General features: G+C 49.3%; 1 protein-coding gene across 1 annotated transcript in view; it reads left to right on the top strand.

Moving 5' to 3' along the window:
- The window catches only part of LOC125448685 (voltage-gated potassium channel subunit beta-2-like), a 61,653-nt gene extending 41,957 nt beyond the window's left edge, over window positions 1-19,696 (top strand). The window contains exons 10-14 of the mRNA XM_059642689.1: window positions 299-419; window positions 10,012-10,106; window positions 10,908-11,028; window positions 13,134-13,222; window positions 19,369-19,696. Coding sequence (XP_059498672.1) covers window positions 299-419; window positions 10,012-10,106; window positions 10,908-11,028; window positions 13,134-13,222; window positions 19,369-19,473 — 531 coding nt within the window. The 3' untranslated portion in view covers window positions 19,474-19,696. The remainder of the gene's footprint in view (window positions 1-298; window positions 420-10,011; window positions 10,107-10,907; window positions 11,029-13,133; window positions 13,223-19,368) is intronic.
- The last annotated feature ends 4,365 nt before the right edge of the window (window positions 19,697-24,061 follow it).

The raw sequence follows: 24,061 nt of genomic DNA, 5'->3' as shown, positions 1-24,061 counted from the left end.
GGGGCACAAGATAACTATGGCTGAGAGATTGCGTCTCCTGTGATTGGTTGGGCTGCACAGCACGGGATTAGCATTCCACACAGCTGAGCTGCCCTGCCATATCTCACATTTACCTTCAGGCTATCTACTGTTTCCAATGTGCACTGTCTTGACTCCTGTGTGTTGGAGGCTAGGACAATCAAGGGTGCAGAGATTAAGGAGAGGGAGTTTCAATATTAGTTCACTTGCTGGAGCATTTTGACTGTTACAATTCATGTGGATTTTTCACTGACCATCTCTCGTGCTTCTCTGTCCTCAGGAAGCTTACTCCATTGCCCGTCAGTTTAACCTGATCGCCCCATCCTGTGAGCAGGCTGAGTACCATTTCTTCAAGCGCGATAAGGTCGAGGCTCACCTTCCTGAGCTCTACCACAAGATTGGTGAGTATCCAAGACAGCTGCCTCACTGCAGACTCACTACAGACATACTGTAAACACAGGCCAAACACAATAATTGAATCCCTACAATGTGGAAATAGGTCAGTCGGCTGTTTGAGCCCACACCAACTCTCAGAAGAGCATCCCACCAAGACCCATCCCCTACCCTATCCCTGTAACCCTGCAATTGGAGTCATGGAATAATAGCGTAAAAACAGGCCCTTCGGCCCAAACTGGTCCATGCTGACCATGGTGCCCACTCAGTTAGCTCCTGCATTTGGTCTATATCCCTCTAAATCCTTTTTATCCATGTACCCATCTAAATGTTTTTCAAATGTTGCTGTTGTATCTGCCTCAACTTTTTCTGGAAGCCCATTCCTTATATGCACAACTCTGCAGGAAGAAGTTGCCTCTCAGGTCCTTCATAAATCTATCCCCTCTCACCTTAAATCTTTCCCCTCTAGTCTTCAATTCACTGATTGTGGATGATCAGCCATGATCATAATGAATAGTGGTGCTGGCTCAAAGGGCCAAATGGCCCACTCCTGCACCTGTTGTCTATTGTCTATTGTCAATTCCCCATCCCTGGGAAAAAGACTATATGCATTCATCCTATCTATGCACCTCATGCTTTTGTACACCTCAATAAGGTTACCCCCTCATTCTCCTACATTCTAAGGAATAAAGCCCTATCCCAGCCAACCTGTCCCTATAACTCAGGCCTACAAGTCTGGCAACATCCTCATAAATCTTCTTGGCACACTTTCCAGTTTAACTATCTCTTTCCTACAACAGGGTGACCAAAACTGTGCACAATACTCCAAGTGCGGCCTCACTAACAACTTATACAACTGTAACATAACATCCCAACTCCTATACTCAATGCTTCGTCCAATGAAGGCCAGCATTGCTAAATGCCTTCTTCACCATCCTGCCCACCTGTGATGCTGCTTTCAATGAACTATGTACTTGTACTCCTAGGTCCCTCTGTTCCACAACACTCCTCAGGACCTTACCATTCACCGCAGCTAACCCACCTAGCCTGCACATCTTTGGACTGTGGGAGGAAATTAGATCGCACAGAGGAAACCCACGCAGACACGGGGAGAATGTGCAAACCCCACACAGATAGTTGCCCAAGGTTGGCATCAAACCCAGATCCCTGGCACTGTGAGGCCACAGTGCTAACCACTGAGTCACGCTGTGCTATAAACACACCTTAAACAGACTGTAAACACATCATAAATACACTGCAAACACACCATATATACACCACAAACAGACTTAAAATAAGACCATAGGCAATGCCGTAAGCAGACTACAAGCACACCATAAAAACACCACACACAGACAGCAAATATAACCCAAACACACCACAAACAGACTGCAAGCCTCCCACAAACTCACCATAAGTACACCATAAACACCCCACAAATTGTGAGGCCAAGTTCCACATCCAACTCCGTTTACAAGTTTGCTAATGACACCATTGTTGTGGGTGCGATCTCAAACAAATAGACGGAGTACGGGAAGGAGAAAAGTACTTAACAGCATATTGTAAAGACACCAATCTCTCCATCAACAAAACAAAAGGAGCTGGTCATTGACTTCAGAAAGCACAATGAAGAGCACGCCCCTGCCTGCATCACCGATGCTGAGGTGGAGGTGGTTGAGACCGTGAAGTTCCTGTGAGTGATGATCACCTACATCCTGTCCTGGTCTACCCACATTAATGCTACAGCCAAGAAAACACAGCAATGCCTCTCGTTTCTCAGGAGGCTAAGGAAATTTGGCATGTCCATGAAGGCAGATTTTTTTATAGATGCACCACAGAAAGCATCCTATCTGGATACATCACAATGTGATATGACAACTGCTCTTCGTAAGACCAAAATAAACTACAGAGAGTTGTGAACACAGCGAAGTCTATTGTGAAAACCAGCCTCCTACCCACTGATTTCATCTAGACTTCCGCTTGCATCAGGAAAGCAACCAACATAATCAAAGATCCCTCCCACCCTCTTCTGTCTGGCAGAAGATACAAAAGTTTGATACACATACAAACAGATTCGAAAGCAGTTTCCTCCCCATTGTTATTGATCCTCTCAAAGGATAATGTTGATCTCCATCTCTGTAATTTCTCTGCAGCTCTAAGACTATATTCTGCACTCTGTTCTGCTACTCTGTTGCACTTTGCACGGTATGATCTGACTGTAGAGCATGCAAAACAACAGTTTTCACTGCCTCCTGGTACAAAGACATAAGATCGTTAGGCACAGGAGCAGAAATTGGGCCATTCGGCCCATTGGGTCTCCCCCACCATTCAATCATGGATGGTAAGTTTTTCAACCTCATTCTTTCACTTTCTCCCTGTAATCTTTGATCCCCTTCACAATCAAGAACCTAAATATCTCTATCTTAAATATACTCAATAATGACCTGTTTCTGTCTGAAGAAGTTTCTCCTTATCGCCATTCTAAAAGGTCTTCCCTTTACTCTAAGGCTGTGCCCTCAGTCCTAGTCTCTCCTACCAATGGAAACATCTTCCCAACGTCCACTCTGTCCAAGCCAAGTACTTCTGTCCAAATATTCTATAAGTTTCAGAAAGATGCCTCCCCATCCTTCTAAACTCCATCAAGTATAGCCCCAGAGTCCTTAAACGTTCCTCTTATGTTAACCTTTTCATTCCTGGGATCATTCTCGCAAACCTCCTCTGAACCTTCAGGCCCAATACATTCTTCCTGAGGTATAGGGCCCAAAATTATTCACAACAATCTAAATGTGGTCTGACCAGAGCCTTATAAAGCCTCAGAAGTATATCTCTGCTTTTATATACGAGTCCTTTTGAAATAAATGACAACATTGTATTTGCCTTCCTAAGTACTAACTCAACCTACAAGCTTTCCTTAAGAGAATCTTGGACTAGGTCTCCCAAGTCCCTCTGCACTTCAGATTACTGAATTTTCTCCCCATTTAGAAAATAGTCTGTGTCTCTATTCTTCCTATCAAAGTGCATAGCCTCACAGTTTCTCACATTGTATTTCCAGCTGCCAATTCTTTGCCCACTCTCCTAACCTGTCCATATCCTTCTGCAGCCTCCCCACCTCCTCAATACTACCCGTCCCTCCACCTATCTTTGTTTGTCTGCAAACATAGCCAGAATGCCCTTGGTCCCTTCATCTAGATCATTAATGTAGAAAGTGAAAAGTTGTGGTCCCAACACTGACTCTTGCAGAACTCCATTAGTCATCATTTGCCAACCTGAGAAAGACCTATTTTATCCCCACTCTCTGCTTCCTGCCAGACGGCCAATCTTCTACCCCTGCTAGCACCTTGCCTCGAACACCAAGGACCCTTATCTTACTCAGCAGCCTCCTGTGTGGCACCTTGTCAAAGGCCTTCTGAAAGTCCAGACAGATAACATCCATTGGCTCTCCTTGGCCTGACCCACTCATTACCTCCTCAAAAAATTCTAACAGATTTGTCAGGCATGACCTCCCTTGATGAAACCATGCTGACTTTGCCCTGTTTTACCGTACACTTCCAAGTACTCAGAAATCTCATCCTTCACAATGGACTCCAAGATCTCACCAATGACCAAGGTCAGGCTAATTGGCCGGTAATTTTCTGTCTTCCCTTCTCAAACATGGCAGTTACATTAGCAATTTTCCAGTCCTCTGGGACCCTCTCTGACTCCAGTGATTCCTGGAAGATCACCCTTAATGCCTCCACTATATCTTCAACTATTGCCTTCAGAACTCTAGGTGTAGTCCGTCTGGTCGAAGTGATTTAACCACCTTCAGACCATTCAGTTTTTCTAGCACCTTCTCCTTAGTGATGGCCACCATACTAACTTCTGCTTCCCCCCAAACCCCCACCCCCACCTCCGACTCTCTTGAATTTTTAGGACGTTACTCGTGTTTTCCACCATGAAAACTGATGCAAAGTATTTGTTCAGTTCCTCTGCCATTTCTTTGGTCCCCATTACTACTTCTCCAGCACAATTTTCCAGCTGCCCACTGTCCACTTTTCCCTCTCTTTTGCCCTTTATATATATCTAAAGAAACTCCTGCAATCTCTTTTTATATTACTGGCTAGCTTACCCTCATACTTAATCTTCTCCCTCCTTATTTCTTTTTTGTTGCCCTCTGTTGGTCTTTGTAAGCTTCCCAACCTTTGGTTTCCCACTGCCCTTCGCTGCATTATATGCTTTCTCTTGTTCTTTCATGTTGTCCGTAACTTCCCTTGTCAGCCACGGTTGCCTCATCCTCCCTGTTACATGTTTCTTTTTCCTAGGGATGAATTTTTGCTGCGTCTCCTGAATTACTCCCAGAAACTCCTGTCATTGCTGTTCCACTGTCTTTCCTGCAAGGCTCCTGTCCCAGTCAATTCTGCCCAACTCCTCCCTCGTGCCTCTACAGCTGCCTTTATTCAGCTATAATACAATCACCTCTGATTCTATCTTCTCCCTCTCAAATTGCAAAGTAAATTCAATCATCTTATGGTCACTGCCTCCTAAAGGTTCCTTTACCTTAAGCTCCTTTATCAAGTCTGCCTCACTGCACAACACTAAATCCTGTATTAGAAGATAATAAAATGTGAGGCTGGATGAACACAGCAGGCCAAGCAGCATCTCAGGAGCACAAAAGCTGACGTTTCGGGCCTGGACCCTTCATCAGAGAGGGGGATGGGGAGAGGGAACTGGAATAAATAGGGAGAGAGGGGGAGGCGGACCGAAGATGGAGAGTATTACAAGAGAGTTGCAATGGGAGAGAGATTCCCTGAGGTTGGTCCGGAGGGAGGAGGGTAACTTCTTCAGGTTAGGCATCCCTGGAAGAGGCTTCGCAGTGAGGTTAAAATAGTATCAGAGATAATGGGAACTGCAGATGCTGGAGAATTCCAAGATAATAAAATGCGAGGCTGGATGAACACAGCAGGCCAAGCAGCATCTCAGGAGCACAAAAGCTGACGTTTCGGGCCTAGACCCTTCATCAGAGAGGGGGATGGGGAGAGCGAACTGGAATAAATAGGGAGAGGGGGGAGGCGGACTGCAGTTCCCATTATCTCTGATACTATTTTAACCTCACTGCGAAGCCTCTTCCAGGGATGCCTAACCTGAAGTTACCCTCCTCCCTCCGGACCAACCTCAGGGAATCTCTCTCCCATTGCAACTCTCTTGTAATACTCTCCATCTTCGGTCTGCCTCCCCCTCTCTCCCTATTTATTCCAGTTCCCTCTCCCCATCCCCCTCTCTGATGAAGGGTCTAGGCCCGAAACGTCAGCTTTTGTGCTCCTGAGATGCTGCTTGGCCTGCTGTGTTCATCCAGCCTCACATTTTATTATCTTGGAATTCTCCAGCATCTGCAGTTCCCATTATCTCTGATACTAAATCCTGTATTGCCTGTTCCCTAGTGGGCCCTACCACAAGCTGCACCAAAAAGCCATCTTGTTGACATTCTACAAATTCCTTTTCTTGCAGTCCACAACCAACCTGATTTTCCCAGTCCACCAGCACATTGAAATCCCCCGTGATCACTGTAACCTTGCCTTTCTGACACTCCTTTTCTATCTTCCGGTTTATCTTGTGCCCCAGCTCCTGACTACTGTTTGGAGGCCTATACATAACTTGCATTATGGCTTTTTTACTTTTGCAGTTCCTCAACTCTGTGCACACGGATTCTACACCATCTGACTCTACTTCGTTTCTTGCTATTGATTTAATTTCATTTTTACTAATAAGGCAACCCCACCCACTCTGCCCATTTGCCTACCTTTTTGATAGGATGTATGTCCTTGGATAGCGAGTTCCCAATCCCGATCCCCTTGCAGCCACATCTCCATGATGCCCAAAATGTCATACTTGCCAATTTCACTCTGCGCCACAAGCTCATTTACCTTATTTCGTATACTGCATGCATTCAGATATAACACCTTCAGCCCTGCATCTACTGTCCCTTTTCTCATTGTCATCACTTTATCAAGTCTGCTTGAAGTTTGATTCCTAACCCTTTCCAAACATTCTGTCCTGTTAAGAGTTCTGGAGGCTTTCATAACTACTCCTGAGTTATCCTTTCTTTTCATTATTCCATACTCTTACACACAGTTGAATCCACCCCCACAGATATTTACCTGCTGCTTTGTTTCCCATTGGCCATTAAACTTCTTGGAGTTTTACCATTCCTTTCCGTCCCCACCTCCCCCACTTCCTGGTTTAAAATCCTGTTAACTACCCTCTTTACACTTTTCCCTAGAACATCGATTCCAGTTCAGTTCAGGTGGAGATCGTCCCAATGGTACAGATCCCTCCTGTTCCAGTACAGATGCCAGCGCCCATGAGATGGAACCCCTTTCTCCCACACCACTCTTTTAGCCATGTGTTTACTTCCCTTATTCCCAAATCCCAATGCCAATTTGGCTTGAGTAGTAATCCAGAAACTGTAGCCCTGTTCTTTCATTTAGTTCCGAGTTCCTAATAATCCCTAAACAGGTCCTCTTTCCTAGCCTTGCCTATGTTGTGACAACAATCAATCAAATCGAATCAAAACACATCGTAAACACACAGTAAACACACTGCAAATACACTGCATAAGTGCTGTAAAAATAGCACAGACACACCAGAAACACAACTCCAATATCCCAAAGACTCATCACAAACAAATCCAAAGTATGTCGTAAACACAATGCAAACAATTAAAAAGACACTTTGCAAGCACATCAAAACTTGGGGTAAACACTCTGTACAAACATCTGAAACACACCTCAAACTCTGAATTGTATCTCAGCTGGTAGCTCTTCATCTGCAGCTGAGGAATTCCATGTCCTACTCTTCATCACTTTCTTTCTGTCTATCTCTCTCACCCTTCATCTCTCTCTCCCTCTCACTCACTTTCTCCTCTGTCTCCCTCACTCTCCCTTTCCCTCACTCCCTCTCTCCCTTTGTGTCTCTATGTATCTCTCACTCTTTGTCTCTGTCAGATGTGCACCACCAAATGCGCCATGATTCAGCAATGTGAACTTTCTGTCTTTCACTGTCTCCCCCTTTCCATCTCTCTCCTTTGTTCTCTGTTATTCAGGGCCTTCATTCTCTCACTGTTGCTCTCTCTCTCTATGTATATATGTCTCTTTCTCTCTCTCTCCATTTCTGTCTCTGTCAAAGAACAAAGAAAAGAACAAAGAAAATCACAGCACAGGAACAGGCCCTTCGGCCCTCCAAGCCTGTGCCAATCGAGATCCTCTGCCTAACCTGTCACCTATTTTCTAATGGTCTGTGTCCATTTGCTCACCGCCCATCCATGTACCTGTCCAAATATCTCTTAAAAGCCGCTAACATGTCTGCGTCTACCACCTCCGCTGGCAACGCGTTCCAGGCACCCACCACCCTCTGTGTAAAGAACTTTCCACGCATATCTCCCTTTAACTTTCCTCCTCTCACTTTGAACTCATGACCCCTAGTAATTGAGTCCCCCACGCTGAGAAAAAGCTTTTTGCTATCCACCCTGTCTATACCCCTCATGATTTTATAGACCTCAATCAGGTCCCCCCTCAACCTCCATCTTTCTAATGAAAATAATCCTAATCTACTCAATCTTTCTTCATAGCTAGTGCCCTCCATACCAAGCAACATCCTGGTGAACCTCCTCTGCACGCTCTACAAAGCATCCACATCCTTTTGGTAATGTGGCGACCAGAACTGCACACAGCACTCCAAATGTGGCCGAACCAAAGTCCTATACAACTGCAACATGACCTGCCAACTCTTGTACTCAATACCCCGTCCGATGAAGGAAAGCATGCCATATGCCTTCTTGACCACTCTATTGACCTGCGTCGTCACCTTGAGGGAACAATGGACCTGAACACCCAGATCTCTCCGTTCATCAATTTTCCCCAGGACTTTTCCATTTACTGTATAGTTTGCCCTTGAATTTGATCTTCCAAAATGCATCACCTTGCATTTGCCCGGATTGAACGCCATCTGCCATTTATCTGCCCAACTCTCCAGTCTATCCATATTCTGCTGTAATCTCTGACAGTCCCCTTCACTATCAGCTACTCGACCAATCTTAGTGTCATCTGCAAACTTGCTGATCAGACCACCTACACCTTCCTCCAGATCATTTACATACATCACAAACAACAGTGGTCCCAGCACAGATCCCTGTGGAACACCACTGGTCACAGGTCTCCAATTTGAGAAACTCCCTTCTACTACTACTCTCTGTCTCCTGTTGCCCAGCCAGTTTTTTTATCCATCTAGCTAGCACACCCTGGACCCCATGTGACTTCACTTTCTCCATCAGCCTGCCATGGGGAACCTTATCAAACACCTTACTGAAGTCAATGTATATGACATCTACATCAACTTTGTCACGTCCTCAAAGAATTCTATTGAGTTGGTAAGACATGACCTTCCCTGTACAAAACCATGTTGCCTATCACTGATAAGCCCATTTTCTTCCAAATGGGAATAGATCCTATCCCTCAGTATCTTCTCCAGTAGCTTCCCTACCGCTGAAGTCAGGCTCACCGGTCGATAATTACCTGGATTATCCTTGCTGCCCTTCTTAAACAAGGGGACAACGTTAGCAAGTCTCCAGTCCTCTGGGACCTCACCCGTGTCAAAGTTGCTGCAAAGATATCTGTTAAGGCCCCGGCTATTTCCTGTCTCGCTTCCCTCAGTAACCTGGAATAGATCCCATCCGGACGTGGGGACTTGTCCGCCTTAATGTCTTTTAGGATACCCAACACATCCTCCTACCTTATGTCAACTTGACCTAGACTAAGCAAACATCTATCCTTAACCTCAACATCTGTCATGTTCCTCTCCTTGTTGAATACCGATGCAAAGTACTCGTTAAGAATGTCACCCATTTTCTCTGATTCAGTGCATAACTTTCCTTCTTTGTCCTTATGTGGGCCAATCCTTTCTCTAGTTACCCTCTTGCTCTTTATATATGAATAAAAGGCTTCGGGATTTTCCTTAACCATGTTTGCCAGCAATATCTCATGTCCTCTCTTAGCCCTCTTAATGCCTCGTTTCAGATTCGCTCTACATTCCCGATATTCTTGCAAAGCTTCGTCTGTCTTCAGTCGCCTAGACCTCATGTACGCTTCCTTTTTTCTCTTGGCTAGTCTCACAATTTCACCTGTCATCCATGGTTCCTTAATCTTGCCTTTTCTATTCCTCATTTTCCCAGGAACTTGTCTCTCCTGCATGCTAATCAACCTCTCCTTAAAAGCCTCCCACATATCAAATGTAGATTTACCTTCAGACAGTTTCACTCAATCTACATTCCTCAGATCCTGCCGAATCTTGGTATAGTTGGCCTTCCCCCAGTTTAGTACTCTTCCTTTAGGACCACTCCCATCCTTGTCCATGAGTATTGTAAAACTTACTGAATTGTGGTCTTTCTTTCCAGCTATCTCTTTCCTTCACATTTTCTCTCTGTCTATCTCTGCTTCACTCGTCCTCTGTACCTCACCGAATCTCTGTCCCTGCTGTCTGTCTTTCTGTCCCTCACTGATTCCGTTTTGTCTCTCTGTCTTGTTTCCTCTCCCAGATCACTCTTAAATGAGAGCTCTACATCTCTCTCAGGTCTAGGGGTGATGACATGGTCACCATTGGCATGTGGCTTAATCACTGGAAAATATGAAGACAGCATTCCGGAAAATTCCAGGGCCTCGTTGCCGGTAAGATTCAGCTATAAATAATTTTTACCTGAAATAAAAAGTCTGCAGGTTGGACTTAAAATTCAACCCTCGGTTAACCATCAGCATCAGGAGAAACTGGGTGACAACAGAGTAAAACTTCCTCTACACTATCCCCATTCAACAGTCCTGGGACAGGGACAGCACGGGATTAGATACAGAGTAAAGCTCCCTCTACACTATCCCCTATCAAACAGTCCTGGGACAGGGACAGCACGGGGTTAGATACAGAGTAAAGCTTCCTCTACACTATCCCCATCAAACAGTCCCGGGACAGGGACAGCACGGGGTTAGATACAGAGTAAGGCTCCCTCTTCACTATCTCCGTCAAACACTCCTGGGACAGGGACAGCGCAGGGTTAGATACGGAGTAAAGCTCTCTCTACATTGCCCCCCCCCCCATCAAACACCCCCAGAGGCAGGGACAGCACGGGGTTAGATACAGAGTAAAACTTCCTCTACACTGTTCCCCCCCCCCATCAAACACTCCCAGGGACAGGGACAGCACGGGGTTAGATACATGGTCAGGGTCCAGCCTCAAGGATCTACACTCACTGGACCTGTTCTCTTTGGTTCTTTGCCCGATGACCATTCTCTGTGTTTCCTGTATGCTCAAACTGAGGACTGCACAGCGAGCCTGACATCAATTTCACCTCTGACCCATCCTGACAACCTGACTCCTCCAGGGAGTAGCCCTCCCCAACTGATGTTTCACCTCCTCCATTTCCCCTGGCATTTTCTTGCTGCATTTCTGACCGAATGTAACCTTATGTTGGCCTACAGGGCTATGAATGGCTGAAGGCGAGTATAACAAGTGAGGAAGGCCAGCTACAGCAAGCCAAGATGAAGGCATTGCAGCCTATTACCGACAGGATCTCCTGCACCGTAGCTCAGTTGGCCATTGGTGAGCCTGCACTCTGTGGGGAAGCTTGGGGTGTTGAAAAGACAGGATGGGTCATCGATCAACAAGGCCTAAGGGGACAAGGGAGAATTTTCTGTTAGCACATATCAAAATAATCAGCCAAGCCTCGGCCAGCAGATGCCATGAGCTAGAAAGCACTTGGTAATGGCCAAGACTTTAGGCCTGCACCCTCTGATTTGAAGTCATTGTGGGCTCCCATTGATGCAAAGGGAACACTTTTATCACATGACCGCTTGGGCGGCTGCACCTCTTTCCTTACTGGGCAAAAATAAGGGTTGCCAGCTCTGAGGACAGCACAGTGGCTCTGGGTTAGCACTGCTGCCTCTCAGTGCCAGAGTCTGGTGACTGTCTGTGTGGAGTTTGCACTTTCTCCCCATGTCTGTGTGGGTTTCCTCCAGGTGCTCCAGTTTCCTCCCACAGTCCAAAGATGTACTGCTTAGGTGGATTGGCCATGCTAAATTGCCTGTAGTGTTCAGAGGTGTGCAGGCTAGGTAGGTTAGCCATAGGAAATGCGGGGTTACAGGGATAGGGTAGGATGAGGGATGCTGTTTGTAGGGTTGATGTGGACGTGATGGGCTTAATGGCCTGCTTCCACACTGTAGGGATTCTATGATTATATTTCATGATGTGCCCCATGCTTCTGCCATTAGTGAGTCAAGTCATTCTTCCTAAAGATGGTCTGCCCACCTGCACCAATCAGAAAGCAAAAAAGACTCATTACCCAGTTTGATGACACTGGGCTCTTGGCCAAACATCATTGGCTAATTTCAATCCTTTTAAATTAGAAAGAGAGAAAACTGGTGGCAGCTTTAACCTTTGGTGAGGGGTAAGGTTGAGAAGGCAGGACGTTTGTGGTGACCTCTGCCAGTGCAGGAATTAAACCCATGCTTATGGTATCATTCGGCATCACTACTAACTATCCAGCCAACTGGACTAACCAAGACCCTACTTGGGAGTGAATGGAAAGGGGGTTGTATCCATTGGGATTGAGTACAATGGGAATGAATGGGAAAGGGTTTGGTCCCATTGAAATTGTACAGAATGGGGTGAAAGGGAAGGGTTTTGGCTCCATTGGGATTGTATACAATGGAGTGACTGGTCATTGGGATTGTATACAATGGAGTGAGATTGTGTACAATGGAGTGACTGGTCATTGGGATTGTGTACATTGGAGTGACTGGACATTGGGATTGTATACAATGGAGTGAGATTGTATACAATGGAGTGACTGGTCATTGGGATTGTGTACAATGGAGTGACTGGACATTGGGATTGTATACAATGGAGTGACTGGTCATTGGGATTGTGTACAATGGAGTGACTGGTCATTGGGATTGTATACAATGGAGTGAATGGTCATTTGGATTGTGTACAATGGAGTGACTGGATGTTGGGATTGTATACAATGGAGTGACTGGCTGTTGGGATTGTGTACAATGGAGTGACTGGACATTGGGATTGTGTACAATGGAATGAATGGACATTGGGATTGTGTACAAAGGAGTGACTGGCCATTAGGATTGTGTACAATGGAGTGACTGGACATTGGGATTGTGTACATTGGAATGACTGGACATTGGGATTGTGTACAATGGAGTGACTGGTCATTGGGATTGTGTACAATGGAGTGAATGGACATTGGGATTGTGTACAATGGAGTGACTGGTCATTGGGATTGTGTACAATGGAGTGACTGGACATTGGGATTGTGTACAATGGAGTGAGTGGTCATTGGGATTGTGTACAATGGAATGAATGGTCATTGGGATTGCGTACAATGGAGTGACTGGACATTGGGATTGTGTACAATGGAATGAATGGTCATTGGGATTGATTACAATGGAGTGACTGGACATTGGGATTGTGGACAATGGAGTGACTGGGAAGGGGTTTGGTCCCATTGAGATTTTGTGCAATAGGAGTAAATGGTAGGAAACTTGTATCGATTGGGATTCTGTATATTAGTCAGTTCTGATTGGATACATGGTCCTTTTGGACTCTCTGAACAGAGAGAGATTGTGGATGTAGACGGAGAATTTTATTGCTCCTGAACACTGAGATATTCCGCCCTTGTGTCTCTCCAACAGCCTGGTGTCTGCGCAATGAGGCAGTTTGTTCAGTCCTGCTCGGAGTATCAGATGTTGGGCAACTGCGTGAAAACCTTGGTGCCATTCAGGTATGACTCCCTAGCACAACACAAAATTGCTGAAAACATGACAATGGTTTTGAGAGTTTAGGGAGATTGGGTCCAATGTCCAACAAGGCGCAGTGAGGTTACTGAACAGCAATAAAGAACAGAAGCTAAAGCTGGATGCAAGAGTCATTGACAATCGCTCTAAGATATAAACAGGATATGATCGCACTCACCAACTGCCTTCTATTTCTTACAAACATCAAGTGATGGTCAGTTCAGAGAAGCTTCCATTAGATCTCATCCTTCGACACATCTCCCTATTTGGCAATGCGTTTCTTAAACTCCTGCAGGCCCTACAGATCCTCCCTATCTCTGTAACCTCCTCCAGCCCCTACACCCCCTCCCTATCTCTGTAACCCCCCCAGCCCCTACACCCCCTCACTATCTCTGTAACACCCTCCAGCCCCTACACCCCCTCCCTATCTCTGTAACCCCCTCCAGCCCCTACACCCCCTCCCTATCTCTGTAACCCCCTCCAGCCCCTACACCCCCTCCCTATCTCTGTAACCCCCTCCAGCCCCTACACCCCCTCCCTATCTCTGTAACTCCCTCCAGCCCCTACACCCCCTCCCTGTCTCTGTAAACCCCTCCACCCCCTACACCACCTCCCTATCTCTGTAACCCCCTCCAGCCCCCACACCCCCTCCCTGTCTCTGTAAACCCCTCCACCCCCTACACCACCTCCCTATCTCTGTAACCCCCTCCAGCCCCCACACCCCCTCCCTGTCTCTGTAAACCCCTCCACCCCCTACACCACCTCCCTATCTCTGTAACACCCTCCAGCCCCTACACCACCTCCCTATCTCTGTAACACCCTCCAGCCCCTACACCACCTCCCTATCTCTGTAACCCCCCCAGCCCCTACACCCCTCCCGATCTCTTTAATCTCCTCCAGCCCCTACTCCCCCTCCCTATCTCTGTAACCTCCTCCAGCCCCTACACCCCCTCCCTATCTCTGTAACCCCCTCCAGCCCCTGCACTCCCTCTCTTTCTCAGGAACCCCCTCCAGCCCCTACACCCCCTCCCTATCTCTGTAACCCCCTCCAACCCCTACAGACCCTCCCTATCTCTGTAACCTCCCCAGCCCCTACACCTCCTCCCTATCTCTGTAACCTCCTGCAGCCCCTACACCCTCTCCCTACCTCTGTAACCTCCTGCAGCCGCTACACCCCCTCCCTATCTCTGTAACCTCCTGCAGCCCCTACACCCTCTCCCTACCTCTGTAACCTCCTGCAGCCGCTACACCCCCTCCCTATCTCTGTCACCCCGTCCAGCCCCTACACTCCTCCCTATCTCTGTAACCTCTCCAGACCCTAAATCCCCTCCCGATCTCTGTAACCTCCTCAAGCCCCTACACCCCCTCCCTATCTCTGTAACCGCCTCCAGCCCCTACACCCCCTCCCTATCTCTGTAACCCCCTCCACCCACTGCACCCCCTCCCTATATCTCTAACCCCCTACACCCCCTCCCTATCTCTGTAAACTGCTCCAGCCCCTACGCCCCCTCCCTATCTCTGTAAACCCTTCCAGCCACTACACACCCTCCCTATCTCTGCAACCTCCTCCAGCCCCTACACTCCCTCCCAATCTCTGTAACCCCCTCCACCCCCTGCACCCCCTCCCTATATCTGTAACCCCTATACCCCCTCCCTATCTCTGTAACTTCCTCCAGCCCCTACACTCCCTCCCTATCTCTGTAACCCACTCCAGCCCCTACACCCACTCCCTATCTCTGTAACCTCCTCCAGCCCCTCCACCCCCTCCCTATCTCTGTCACCCCCTCCACCCCCTACAGCACCTCTCTATGTCTGTAAAGCCTCCAGCCCCTACACACCCTCCCTATCTCTGTAACCTCCTTCATCCCCCTACACCCCCTCCCTATCTCTGTAACCACCTCCATCCCCCTACACCCCCTCCCTATCTCTGTAACCCCCTCCAGCCCCTACACCCCCTCCCTATCTCTGTAACCCCCTCCAGCCCCTACACCCGCTCCCAATCTCTCTAACCGCCTCCAGCCCCTACACCACCACCCTATCTCTGTAACCTCCCCCAGCCCCTACATCCCCTCACTATCTCTGTAACCCCCTCCAGACCCTACACCCTCTCCCTATCTCTGTAACCTCCCCAGCCCCTACACCCCCTCCCTATCTCTGTAACCACCTCCAGCCCCTACACCCCTCCCTATCTCTGTAACCCCCTCCAGCCCCTACACACCCTCCATATCTTTGTAACCCCCTCCAGCCCCTACACCCCCTCCCGATCTCTGTAACCTCCTCCAGCCCCTAAACCCCCTCCCTATCTCTGTTATCTCCTCCAGCCCTGACACCCGCACCCTATCTCTTTCACTCCCTCCAGGCCCTAGAGCCCCTCCCTATCTCTGTAACCTCCCCCAGCCCCTACACCCCCTCCCTATCTCTGTCACCCCCTCCACCGCCCTACCCCGCCTCCCGATCTCTGTAACCCCCTCCAGCCCCTACACCCCCTCCACATCTCTGTATCCTCCCCAGCCCCTACACCCCCTCCCTATCTCTGTAACACCCCCAGCCCCTACACCCCTCCCGATCTCTTTAACCTACACCAGCCCCTGCAACCCCTCCCTATCTCTGCAATCTCCTCCAGCCCCTACACACACTCCCTATCTCTGTAACCCCGTCCAGCACCTACACCCCCACCCTATCTCTGTAATCCCCTCCAGCCCCTACACCCCCTCCCTATCTCTATAACCCCCTCCAGCCCCTACACCCCCTCCCTATCTCTGTAACCCCCTCCACCCCCTTCACCCCTCCCTATCTCTGTAACACCCTCCAGCCCCGATACCCTCTCCCTATCTCTGTAACCCCCTCCAGCCCCTACACCCCCTCCCTATCTCTGTAACCTCCCCAGCCCCTACATCCCCTCCCGATCTCTGTAACCTCCTCAAGCTCCTACACCCCCTCCCAATCTCTGTAACCCCCTCCAGCCCATACACCCCTCCCTATCTCAGTAACCTTCTCCAGCCCCTAAACCCCCTCCCTATCTCTGTTATCCCGTCCAGCCCCTACACCCGCTCCCTATCTCTGTCACCCCCTCCAGCCCCTACACCCACTCCCTATCTCTGTCACCTCCTCCAGCCCCTACACCCCCTCTCTATCTCTGTAACTCCCTCCAGCCTCTACACCCCCTCCCTATCTCTGTGACCACCTCCAGCCCCTACACCCCCTCCCTATCTCTGTAATCTCCTCCACCCCCTACACCCCCTCCCTATCTCTGTAACCTCCCCCAGCCCCTACACCCTCTCCCTATCTCTGTAACCTCCCCTAGCCCCTACAGCCCCTCCCTATCTTTGTCATCCCCTCCACCGCCCTACCCCGCCTCCCTATCTCTGCAACCCCCTCCAGCCCCTTACCCCCTCCCTATCTCTGTAACCCCCTCCAGCCCTTACACCCCCTCCCTATCTCTGTAACCCCCTCCAGCCCCTACACCCCCTCTCTATCTCTGTAACCCCCTCCAGCCCCTACACCCCCTCTCTATCTCTGTAACCCCCTCCAGCCCTTACACCCCTCTATATGTCTCCACCTTGTCCCTCTATCATTCTCCTCCTCTTAGGTTCTCCTTCAACCTTTTTCACTGAAATTGTGAATATATCACTCGTACGAATATCTTCTGCGGTCAAAAGGCAAATTAATTCCCATCCAGCGTCTCTGGTAAAATTGCTGATACCTTGCTTTGTAAGAGAAAAGCTGTTATAATTAGAAAAATCAGAAGTAGGGTGATATCTTCCAGTTAATATTTTATCTGTCAGCCCCAACCAGAGACGCTGGATAACTGATCCCAGAAATGTCCTGGGACTGTTTGATGGGGTACAGTGTCGAGGAAGCTTTACTCTGTATCTGACCTTCTGTTGTGCCTGACCTGACAGTGTTTGATGTGGACTGTGTGGAGGAGCTTCACTTTAGTTTGAAAGTGTAGAGGGAGCTTTACTCTGTATCTAACCTCATAAACCCCATGTGTCCCTGCCCTGGGAGTGTCTGATGGGGGACAATGTAGAGGGAGTTTCACTCTGTATCTAACCCCGTGCTGTCCCTGCCCTGGGAGTGTCTGATGGGGGACAGTGTAGAGGGAGTTTCACTCTGTATCTAACCCCGTACTGTCCCTGTCCTGGGAGTGTTTGATAGGGGACAGTGTAGAGGGAGTTTCGCTCTGTATCTAACTCTGTGCTGCCCCTGTCCTGGGAGTGTTTGATGGGGGACAGTGTAGAGAGAGTTTCACTCTGTATATAGGGGACAGTGTAGAGGGAGTTTAACTCTGTATCTAACCCCGTGCTCTCCCTGTCCTGGGAATGTTTGATAGGGGACAGTGTAGAGGGAGTTTCACTCTGTATCTAACCCCGTGCTGTCCCTGTCCTGGGAGTGTTTGAGGGACACTGTAGAGGGAGTTTTACTCTGTATCTAACCCCATGCTGTCCCTGTTCTGAAAATGTTTGATAGGGGACAGTGTAGAGGGAGTTTCACTCTGTAACTAACACCGTGCTGTCCATGTTCTGAAAATGTTTGATAGGGGACAGTGTAGAGGGAGTTTCCCTCTGTATCTAACTCTGTGCTGTCCCTGTCCTGGAAGTGTTTGATGGGGTACAGTGTAGAGGGAGTTTCCCTCTGTATCTAACCCCGTGCTGTCCCTGTCCTGGGAGTCTTTGTTGGGGGACAGTGTAGAGGGAGTTTCACTCTGTATCTAACCCCGTGATGTCCCTGTCCTGGGAGTGTTTGATGGGGTACAGTGTAGAGGGAGTTTCACACTGTATCTAACCCCGTGCTGTCCCCGTCCTGGGAGTGTTTGATGGGTGACAGTGTAGAGGGAGTTTCACACTGTATCTAACCCCGTGCTGTCCCTGTCCTGGGAGTGTTTGATGGGGGACAGTGTAGAGGGAGTTTCACTCTGTATCTAACCCCGTGCTGTCCCTGTCCTGAGAGTGTTTGAGGGACAATGTAGAGGGAGTTTTACTCTGTATCTAACCCCGTGCTGTCCCTCTCCTGGGAATGTTTGATAGGGGACAGTGTAGAGGGAGTTTCACTCTGTATCTAAGCCCGTGCTGTCCCTGTCCTGGGAGTGTTTGATGGGGTACAGTGTAGAGGGAGTTTCACTCTGTATCTATCTGTGCTGTCCCTGTCCTGGGAGTGTTTGATAGGGTACAGTGTAGAGGGAGTTTCACACTGTATCTAACCCCGTGCTGTCCCTGTCCTGGGAGTGTTTGATGGGGTACAGTGTAGAGGGAGTTTCACTCTGTATCTAACCCCGTGCTGTCCCTGTCCTGGGAGTGTTTGATGGGGTACAGTGTAGAGGAAGTTTCCCTCTGTATCTAACCCCGTGCTGTCCCTGTCCTGGAAGTCTTTGTTGGGGGACAGTGTAGAGGGAGTTTCACTCTGTATCTAACTCCGTGCTGTCCCTGTCCTGGGAGTGTTTGATGGGGTACAGTGTAGAGGGACTTTCACACTGTATCTAACTCTGTGCTGTCCCTGTCCTGGGAGTCTTTGTTGGGGGACAGTGTAGAGGGTGTTTTACTCTGTATGTAACTCTGTGCTGTCCCTGTCCTGGGAGTGTTTGATGGGTGACAGTGTAGAGGGAGTTTCCCTCTGTATCTAACCCTGTGCTGTCCCTGTCCTGGGAGTCTTTGTTGGGGGACAGTGTAGAGGGAGTTTCACTCTGTATCTAACCCCGTGCTGTCCCTGTCCTGGGAGTGTTTGATGGGATACAGTGTAGAGGGAGTTTCACTCTGTATCTAACCCCGTGCTGTCCCTGTCCTGGGAGTGTTTGATGGGATACAGTGTAGAGGGAGTTTCACTCTGTATCTAACTCTGTGCTGCCCCTGTCCTGGGAGTGTTTGATGGGGGACAGTGTAGAGGGAGCTTTACTCTGTAGCTAACCTCCCGTGCTGTCCTTTTCCTCGGAGTGTTTAAGTGATTACATGCTTGAAATCCAAATAATTTTCATCCCTATTAACACCTCCCTTCAAAATCATTGAGAAAGATTTAGCTGTGTATTGGATTTTTGTAGAGAATTCTTATTTTACTGTAGACTGTTGCTTTATTGGGAAGGTCCTGTTAATGTTGTCACTGCAGAGTATCTTCTCATATTTCTGATGTTTTCTCTGGCCAGATCCTTCCTGAGCTGACTCCACAGAATCTCAGTGATATCGAAGCTATCTTGACAAATAAACCCAGCACCAGAAGCGACTCCAAGGCCGAGAGACACAAAACATAAATTCCAGGAGCTCTATTTCATCTTCTGTGAGATTCTTCTCTGGTCTCTACCTCTTTTCTAGTTGCCGTCCTAGTCCTGTGGTAGCCCTGAACATCCATAGACCCCCATACCAGGTGGGCATTCTGATCGCGTGGCTGTGCTACCGATGCCCATTGTAATATTCCAGTCATAAAAAGAAGAAAATATGCTTCTTCTGACTCCTCACCATCATGCACATAGGCACAGGCTGCAGTATCGCTGTGGGAAATACAATGGGAACTGTGGTTTCGAGAAGGGTCATTATTGGAGGGCCAATGATCAATGTCGAATGTCCATGTTGTACAATTCCCACCCTTCTTTCTGCCTCCACAGTGGCCCAGATCTGTCCCTATCTGTGCAACCTTCTCCAGCCCCTACACCCCTCCCTCTCTCTGTATTCTCCTCCAGCCCCTACACCCCTCCCTATCTCTGTAACCCCCTCCAGCCCCTACCTCCCTCCCTCTATCTCTGTAACCCCCTCCAGCCCCTACACCCCTCCCTATCTCTGTAACCCCCTCCAGCCCCTACACCCCCTCCCTATCTCTGTAACCTCCTCCAGCCCCTACACCCCCTCCCTATCTCTGTAACCTCCTCCAGCCCCTACAACCCCTCCCTATCTCTGTAACCCCCTCCAGCCCCTACAACCCCTCCCTATCTCTGTAACCCCCTCCAGCCCCTACACCCCCTCCCTCTATCTCTGTAACCCCTCCAGCCCCTACACCCCTCCCTATCTCTGTAACCCCCTCCAGCCCCTACACCCCCTCCCTCTATCTCTGTAACCCCGTCCAGCCCCTACACCCCCTCCCTATCTCTGTAACCTCCTCCAGCCCCTAACTCCCTCCCTATCTCTGTAACCTACTCCAGCCCCTACCTCCCTCCCTATCTCTGTAACCTCCTCCAGCCCCTGGCTCCCTCCCTATCTCTGTAACCTCCTCCAGCCCCTACACCCCCTCCCTATCTCTGTAACCTCCTCCAGCCCCTACACCCCCTCCCTATCTCTGTAACCTCCTCCAGCCCCTACACCCCCTCCCTATCTCTGTAACCTCCTCCAGCCCCTACACCCCCTCCCTGTCTCTGTAACCTCCTCCAGTTCCTACCTCCCTCCCTATCTCTGTAACCTCCTCCAGTTCCTACCTCCCTCCCTATCTCTGTAACCTCCTCCAGCCCCTACACCCCCTCCCTGTCTCTGTAACCTCCTCCAGTTCCTACCTCCCTCCCTGTCTCTGTAACCTCCTCCAACCCCTACACCCCCTCCCTATCTCTGTAACCTCCTCCAGCCCCTACACCCCCTCCCTATCTCTGTAACCTCCTCCAGCCCCTACACCCCCTCCCTATCTCTGTAACCTCCTCCAGCCCCTACACCCCCTCCCTATCTCTGTAACCTCCTCCAGCCCCTACACCCCCTCCCTCTATCTCTGTAACCCCTCCAGCCCCTACACCCCTCCCTATCTCTGTAACCCCCTCCAGACCCTAAATCCCCTCCCTATCTCTGTAACCTCCTCCAGCCCCTACACCCCCTCCCTATCTCTGTAACCCCCTCCAGCCCCTACACCCCCTCCCTCTATCTCTGTAACCCCTCCAGCCCCTACACCCCCTCCCTATCTCTGTAACCCCCTCCAGACCCTAAATCCCCTCCCTATCTCTGTAACCTCCTCCAGCCCCTACAACCCCTCCCTATCTCTGTAACCCCCTCCAGCCCCTACACCCCCTCCCTCTATCTCTGTAACCCCTCCAGCCCCTACACCCCCTCCCTATCTCTGTAACCCCCTCCAGTCCCTACACCCCCTCCCTGTCTCTGTAACCTCCTCCAGTCCCTACACCCCCTCCCTATCTCTGTAACCCCCTCCAGCCCCTACACCCCCTCCCTATCTCTGTAACCTCCTCCAGTCCCTACACCCCCTCCCTATCTCTGTCACCCCCTCCAGCCCCTACACCCCCTCCCTATCTCTGTAACCTCCTCCAGCCCCTACACCCCCTCCCTGTCTCTGTAACCTCCTCCAGCCCCTACCCCCCTCCCTGTATCTCTTAACCTCCTGCAGCTCCTTCACTGCTCTGTAGCCTCCTCCGATTGACCATCCCCTGATCCCTGTCGCGCCATCATTGGTGGTGGTGTCTTCAGCTGCCTGCATCCCGAGCTCTGGAATTCCCTCTCCGCCTTTCACTCTCCTACCTGATCCCAGGCCTGACTGATATATGTCAGTGTGTACATTTTTGTCTGTAATGCCTCTATGATGTACTTTGGGAGGTTAAAAGTACAGTTATGGTGCCTACATATATGTGGGCCTGGAGCTGGTCGGCCGTCCTGCCTGGTTCCAAGGCTCTAATCAGCTTCTAGGTGATCACTTTGTGGAACCACTTCAATTTATCTGTAATATCCACACCCAATCTGTTCATCAGTTTAGATTATTCCCCCTTGCAGCTCCCCACACGCCCACAAGTACACACACATACAAATCCATCCCCAGTAAACAGAGGGTTGAGAATTTGTAAACCCTCCCCATGGTGTCCTCCAGCCACTGGTAGCTCACTTGTTTCACCAGACTCCTACCTTCTCTAATGTCACACTCCACAGTTGGTAATAAAATGTGAGGCTGGATGAACACAGCAGGGCAAGCAGCATCTCAGGAGCACAAAAGCTGACGTTTCGGGCCTAGACCCTTCATCAGAGAGGGGGATGGGGAGAGGGTTCTGGAATAAATAAATATTTATTCCAGTTCCCTCTCCCCATCCCCCTTTTCTGATGAAGGGTCTAGGCCCGAAACATCAGCTTTTGTGCTCCTGAGATGCTGCTTGCCCTGCTGTGTTCATCCAGCTTCACATTTTATTATCTTGGGATTCTCCAGCATCTGCAGTTCCCGTTATCTCTCTCTCTCTCTCTCTCTCTCCTCCACAGTTGGTCTTGTTTTACCTGTCAGCCAACATTTATCTCTCCGCAACACCTTGTAAAAGCTGATGATGTAATCTTGCGTGTAAAATTGAGCATGATGTTGCAACACAGAGCCCAATCTGCCCCACAAAACCCCTCTCACAACCCGTCTTCCTCTCCCCTGACCTGTATATCTTCCTATTCCTGTCTCCCATGTGTGTTTATCCAGCTTCCCCCTTCAATGTGTCAACACCATTCCCTTCATCCACTCCCTGTGGGAGTGAGTTCCACATTCTCCCCACTCTCTGGATGAAGATGTTTCTCCTGAAATTCCTGATGGGATTTATTAGAAACAGTTTGAGATGGATGGCCCGGAGCTCTGGTCTTCCCCACAAGTGGAAACATCCTCTCCATGTCCACCTTATTGAAAGACCATGTTCCGGTCCCACTCCCCTCAGCCTCCTATCAAGCTGCTGTCTCCAGCCAGTTCAGTCTCCCATGATAGTTAATGACGCTTCAGTTCTCACATTCCAGTAAGAGTCACTTCCACCCTCTCTCTTGTGCGTCATGCCCTTTGAATCAGGTGCGAATTGCAGTACACTGTGTGATCTTTGAGCCTCAGTGATGTGACTACCATTCCCCTGCAGCTCAGTTATATCTAGCTAGCAGTGATCAGCTCTGTCATGCAATAGAGGTCAGACTTTTAAAGACTGGTATTTAGCAGCAGAAATACTTACACCAACAATGGTTGAATATTGGGGCAGACATTTCCGTGTTGGTACTTCCCTCTGGTGGCAGAACTGGGAACCAAAAGGGCACAGAAATAGCAAGAAAACCTGGCATCGTGGGGAATGAGGAGAATGTGCTTTTGATCCAGTGAATTGTTATGATCAGGAACGTGCTGCCCAAGAGCTTGGTGGAAGCAGATTCAAGAGGAACTTCCAAAAAAGAAGGAATTGGACAAATACTGGAAGGGCGGACACAAGGCAGGAAGTGGAACTGGTTCAATAGGTCTGCTGTCACAGACGCAGTGGGCTGAGTGTGTGGGTGCCTGCGCAGAACTCAGCCTGTGCCAGCAGGTGGTGGTATTGAGCAGTGTGTCATGCTCAAAGCTTCAGTGCCAAATGCCCAGCTTTCCTCACTGTTATAAATTTGACCTCAGTCTGAGAGGGGAGCTGACAGGGCTTGTATTCATTGCCCATCTCTAACTGCCCCGTGAGATGTTCATTGAGCCATACAGCACAGAAACAGGCCCTTCGGCCCATCATGTCGATGCCAACATACAGACAACCAAACTGCACGAAACCCATTCACCTGCATGTGGTCCATAGCCTACTATGCCCTGAATTTTAAATGCTCATTCAGATGCTTCTTAAATGTTATGCCTCCACCACCCTCTCGGGCAGCACATCCCATCTTTCTATCACCCTTTGGGTGAAAGGTATTTTTCTCTGCTCCCCTCGAAACCACTTACTCCTCAACTTCAGACTATGTCTCTGGTCTTAGACACAGCTGCCATGGAGAAGAGACTTTCACAATCTATCGTGTCCACACCTCTCATAATTTGGTAGGCCTCAGCCTCCTCTGCTCCAGGGAAAACAAACACAGCCCATCCAGCTTCTCCTCATAACGAAACTTTCCATCCTGGGCAACATCCAGGTGAATTCTGCCCCCCTGCACCCTCTCCAGTACAGTCATGTCCTC

The sequence above is a fragment of the Stegostoma tigrinum genome, chromosome 45, assembly GCF_030684315.1.
Source record: "Stegostoma tigrinum isolate sSteTig4 chromosome 45, sSteTig4.hap1, whole genome shotgun sequence".
Taxonomy (NCBI): domain Eukaryota; kingdom Metazoa; phylum Chordata; class Chondrichthyes; order Orectolobiformes; family Stegostomatidae; genus Stegostoma; species Stegostoma tigrinum.
Note: the sequence above shows the minus strand (reverse complement) of the source record. Positions and strands in the feature narration are given on the sequence as shown.